Below are 5,056 nucleotides of genomic sequence, written 5' to 3'. Positions count from 1 at the left end.
GTATTGCTGTCTGTCACCTAAAACAGCATCAAAACCAAATTTTAGCAAAAACATAAAACATGTGTATACTCACAAGTCGATTCAACATCATCAGAGTAACCTTGCCTGGAAATAATTGGAGCAACCTTGCTCCAATCTTCTGCCAGTACTTTGTGTGCTTTTCTGCAGGTTCTTCTAGGCTTGTGTGAAGGATATACACTTTGATCACGGAAACAAAAAGAAATTCACACATAAAAAAGATTTGGATTTCTATTTACATTATAAATACAGACCAGCCCCAACAACATGTGCCTATTCTTTTATTGTTCACACTTGACAAATGATTTGCATTAGAAAAAAATTAAGAACAGAAGAAGAGAAGAAAAAAAAAGTAAAAGAAGAACACCTGAGGAATAATAACAATGCCATCTCTCACATCACAAAGACCCACGATCAAATAAAATCACTCTTCAACCGCACATATCAGAGTTTCTTAAGATACCATTTCTTGTTTTATGATTGTTTTCTCAGTTTGGGAAGCAGAGGTACTCACTACTTCTCCATTTGAATTTGACTTTTCATTGATGACTGGTTTTTCAGGTTTCACATCAGGTTGTTTCTTCACCTTCACAACTCCATTTCCATTGGACAAAGTGGATTTAACAGGGAAGACAAGTTTTTTGGCGGTAGGACTTTTTTTATTACCAACCTTACTCACAGGCCTATTTGGCATATTTTTTGGGCTGATTGACTGTGCAACAATCCTACTCTCCCACGGCCGAGCTGCAATCCAGCGTTCAACCCAACTCCAGCCCCAGTTAGCTTCATACGCTATCTTTTCATGGTTCGGATTAGAGTTAGCTCTCCACTGCAAATCACAAGTCACATGGTCATGTTTTATAGGTGCAAGCTTGTAAAGCTGCAGAAACTCACACCTGAATAAATGTGCACTGGCTATGGTGCTCGCCTAGGCGCACGAGTCGCCCATGGGGCGCCTAGATAATAAAACGCCTAGGTGAAAATATGTGAAAAAAACAAAAAAAATCTGGGCGCCTAGGCGCTAGGCGAGACGAAGGGCTTGGCGGCTAACACAACACAGTGCACCGGCGCATTTTATGGCACCCATAGGAACGCTAATCAACTAACTAAGGCTAAGACAATTTGTAGCTTATCCTATTTTCAAACACCGTACAAGCGAATTTCAAGGTTTATAGAAGGGATATTGACAAAGATGGCTATCTCAATCGTCGGGAGTTCAAGCTGACGAGAATCAGCCACGACCATGTGTTATGTTTGTTGATTAAGTGACAAACTGAGAAGGAATTGAAAATACTCAAGTGTACCTGATGAGAAAAGGCATATGCCATGGCCCTCTCACGTTTAATTGAGGCATCTTCTCGCTGTTGTATCCTAGACAGAATTTCCTCCATTGTGTCAGACCCACCACACCATTCCTCCTGTTAAAGTCAACATGTGAGTTCCAAATTGAAAAGCGGAAACAAATACCACTCCTCTTGTCTCTGTGGAAACCGAAAACGTCTACCACAGAATCATGTGGAAAATTCCGGACAGGGACAACAGGAACAAGGGCTTATCAAACTAGATACATTATAAAGTATAAACTGAAGACTAGGGATGGAATAAAATTCTAAGGTGGATAGAGCCCCAGTTTCAGTTTGTTTGACCCACGTGTCATAAAAAGTTACACTTTACATAACTCTTGTCTGAAGTTTATGTAGATTTATGGTGAAAAAACAAGAAACTGCTATCTGTTTCTTTCAAATGCCGCTCTAAGCAAAGATACAAAAGAGTAACAGATAAAGAATATTGTTTCTTTGTGTGGTGGATCACTGCTGCTAGAAATGAATATAACATGAACTATCATATAAGCACAATACTGCTTGTATGTTGTCTATGCATTTGACTTTGACCTAAATGCATACCTCAAGCTCATGAAGCTTTGCTTCATGCTTCAACTGACTCTCGAGTTTCTTTTGTTTAATCCGGCCCTCTGTCACCATATGCACTCGACGAGCTCTAATCTCAGCCTGTATTTTACTCCATGAATGAAGATATCTTAAAGTGGATGATGATTGCTTTCTGACTGTTTGGTTTTGTATCAGGGCCTTGAAAGTTACAATTTTTTTCATTTGTCTCAAAGTTTTTCTTGCCTGAAAACACGTAGAGACATGGTTCAAAACATATAAAAAACAGCAACAGGCAGAATGGGTTTCCATACAAAAAATATTTTAAAGTAACATACCTTATATCCCCGGAATGCTGTTTGAATTCGTGTTGCAGCTACGTCCTCAACTGGAAGGTCCAAAAACCTGGGATTCCCATTCTTCAACTTCAATCCATTTATTCCCTGTTGCATTAAAATTAAGGATCACATAACATAATACTCAGACATGTGCAAAAAGATTCCTAGCAAAGAAAGTGAACCAACTTATTTCAAAGTGAACACTAGAGGCCTTCGGGTAAAATACAGGATACAATAGTTGACGAACTACGAGACGCGTCGCAACGTAAGGATCAGTGATAGCAAGAGGAAGGACTGGAGGAAAAATGTATGAGATAATGATTTTGATTGTGAAATCTTAATTTTCCCATGCTACTAACTAACCATAACTTCAATAAACTTTTTCAACAGTGTATATGCTGACTAATCAGTTTTACATCCATCTGATATTTTTCTTAGATGGATTCAAATATGATTTGAGATAAATAGACAAAAAAGCCTTTGTTAGCTCCCAACGGAACAAAACCCTATGTCCAGGTCTTGGAACCCACATGTACTGTATTAGTAGGAAAAGATACAAAAACGTCTTTTTGTTTTTTTGGATGAAATCTGCAATACGAACTAACAGGATAAACCATAATAATCAGATTCATGCCAGAAACTTCTTCATTCTTACCTTTGCTTGGTTGGCTTTGTCTTTCTTTACTTTCTTTAGGCGAACAATTGACTTAAACCAGTTCGTAGAGCCCATTCCTTGTGTAAGATTCTTTATCCCGTAATATGTATGTTGGTTGAGTCCAGAAAACCAAAAAAAAATCCTGGAAGGAAGGGATAAAACAAGAATCTGATTTTATACCAAGAAATGAATTTGAAACATTATGTCTATCAGGTTACTAGAGGCTCTAGAGCAAATCATCCAACAAGGAACAGATATTTAAGTTTAGCATCCGACTGAATAAGCACATCAAATAAGCATTAAATAGATATTTACGAACACATTAGGCCTTCAAGCTCGATTATCACTAATGCAAACTCATCATCAATAAATATAACCAAAGGTATCACCAACTGCACTTTCAGATTGAATTGACATCTCCAGAAGAAATTTGTAATAACTTCAGAATTAAATGGCCATGCACAAAAGTTAATGTATTATTAGAAGACAATCAGTGATGCTTTTAAATACACCAAGATCCAACTGAACCAATTTCACTGTTACCGCCTGTATCAGTACAAAAATAAATGAAAGACTTCTAAAAAAAAATTGTGCATACTCTTCCATCTATTTCTTACTAGTCCTTACCTAGATCTCTGAATGACACGTCTCTTATCTCTCTCTCAAAAAAGCTATTTTGCTAGATTGAAATAAAGATAAACAAAAGAAAAATTACAAACACGCAGAAATGAAGAAATGGGTACCTGGGAAGGAGTTACCAACAAAGAACCCACTAATAATCAGAGCCGAAACGAGATTTAGGAGCAGTAGTAGTAATAGTGAGTAGAGACAAGTATTGTCCAAGAAGAAATGCTGAACAAGAGAAATAGGGAGAGAGAGTCGGCCACCAGATAGGAAGAGGGTGAGAGAACAAAAGTAGGTGTGGTGTGGTGACAGTAGTGTGGATCTGCGATGGCCCATTACCAGCTTTCTCTGAAAAGATATCGAATTTAAAACTTAAAAGAATGGAAAAATATTAGAAATAAGTTCAGTTTATCCAAAAATAATCAAACTGACGTTTCAACTCATTTACAAGATTGGTGGTGAGTTGATCTAATTGTAATTAGGAAGACCCCACTCAACAATAAATAATACAGAGACAGCATAACAAACATGAACATATCGAATCAACCATGGAATTTATTAAATAATTTACTTTCATGACAAAGAAACAATTTGATCAGATTAAAATTAAAATTGTAGGTGAGGGAGAGTGTCTTTTGGTAGGTCAGAGGTTTTTCTATGGATACATCCTTATCCCAACCCCCGAATACCCCCATAATGATTATTTAGGTGTACTTTTGTTGGCCTTGTCCTGGCTTTGGGTCAAACACACAAGTGCTAGATGCAAGGGTGTGGGCCGTGTGGCAGATAAAAACACACCGAAAAAATTACTCTGTAATCCATCGGAAATGACAGATTTGTCCAGTAAGCCGGAACGGATGTAGTCGATTTCGAACTTCGGCCCGTCTCGGCCAGGAGCGAGACATTGGGGACAACAAAATTCCAGGGAAATTTTGGTTGAAATTTCGGATTAATTTTTCGGTCCTTGTTTCAAAATTTTGTACCTGTAAACATGTATATCAAGTGTTATGTACAAATCTGAACAATTTACACCCGATAAAGCTTGTACATATAAATATAGTGAAACCACGGCATTTATAAAAATTATAAAATGAAAAACAGGTTTAACTCTTAAATTAACTTAAACAGTCTATCTTAGTTACTCTTGGTCAGATTAATTCTCGACAAAGGTCTCGAGTCTTTCGACAAAGGTCTCGAGTCTCCCAACAGAGGTCTCAAATTTGAATGACTTGGTGTCGTAGTATTGTATGCTTGTGATGTATTTTTGACCGAAGTAGTGCTAGTTGTTTTCGAGACCAAGAATTAGTCTAAACAGCTAATATTGTCAGATTTCCCAAAGTGGTTACACAATTTAAGAAACCTCATGCAAGCTCATCGTTCAAAATGTGTATGCATCTTTTCAATCGGAATATCAATCCAATTACAAAAATCAAAGCTTTAATCATCAAATTTGTCCAACAAAAAGAAAAATCCCCAATAGAACCATTGAAAACGAACCAAGGAATCAAACTTTGTTTCACTATCAAAATTTCAAA

General features: G+C 37.1%; 1 protein-coding gene across 1 annotated transcript; it reads right to left on the bottom strand.

Annotated features, from left to right (window-relative positions):
• Nucleotides 1–223: 223 nt before the first annotated feature.
• Nucleotides 224–3,543, bottom strand: LOC113308235 (protein IQ-DOMAIN 1-like). The gene is made up of 6 exons (XM_026556714.1): nucleotides 3,525–3,543; nucleotides 2,898–3,039; nucleotides 2,243–2,347; nucleotides 1,923–2,150; nucleotides 1,323–1,436; nucleotides 224–847 (listed from the first exon to the last, which is right to left on the bottom strand). Exons 2-6 carry the CDS (start codon nucleotides 2,970–2,972, stop codon nucleotides 473–475), a joined length of 897 nt encoding a protein of 298 aa, XP_026412499.1. The 5' UTR covers nucleotides 2,973–3,039; nucleotides 3,525–3,543; the 3' UTR covers nucleotides 224–472.
• Between the last annotated feature and the right edge of the window lie 1,513 nt (nucleotides 3,544–5,056).

The sequence above is a fragment of the Papaver somniferum genome, chromosome 1 (assembly GCF_003573695.1).
Source record: "Papaver somniferum cultivar HN1 chromosome 1, ASM357369v1, whole genome shotgun sequence".
Lineage (NCBI taxonomy): Eukaryota > Viridiplantae > Streptophyta > Magnoliopsida > Ranunculales > Papaveraceae > Papaver > Papaver somniferum.
Note: the sequence above shows the minus strand (reverse complement) of the source record. Positions and strands in the feature narration are given on the sequence as shown.

Coding starts and splice junctions, on each gene's coding strand:
- LOC113308235 (XM_026556714.1), bottom strand. CDS start 2,972: ATGGGCTCTACGAACTGGTTTAAGTCAATTGTTCGCCTAAAGAAAGTA. Junction 2,348..2,897: donor ACAAAGCCAACCAAGCAAAG/GTAAGAATGAAG, acceptor TTAATGCAACAG/GGAATAAATGGATTGAAGTT. Junction 848..1,322: donor CATATGCCTTTTCTCATCAG/GTACACTTGAGT, acceptor TGTGATTTGCAG/TGGAGAGCTAACTCTAATCC.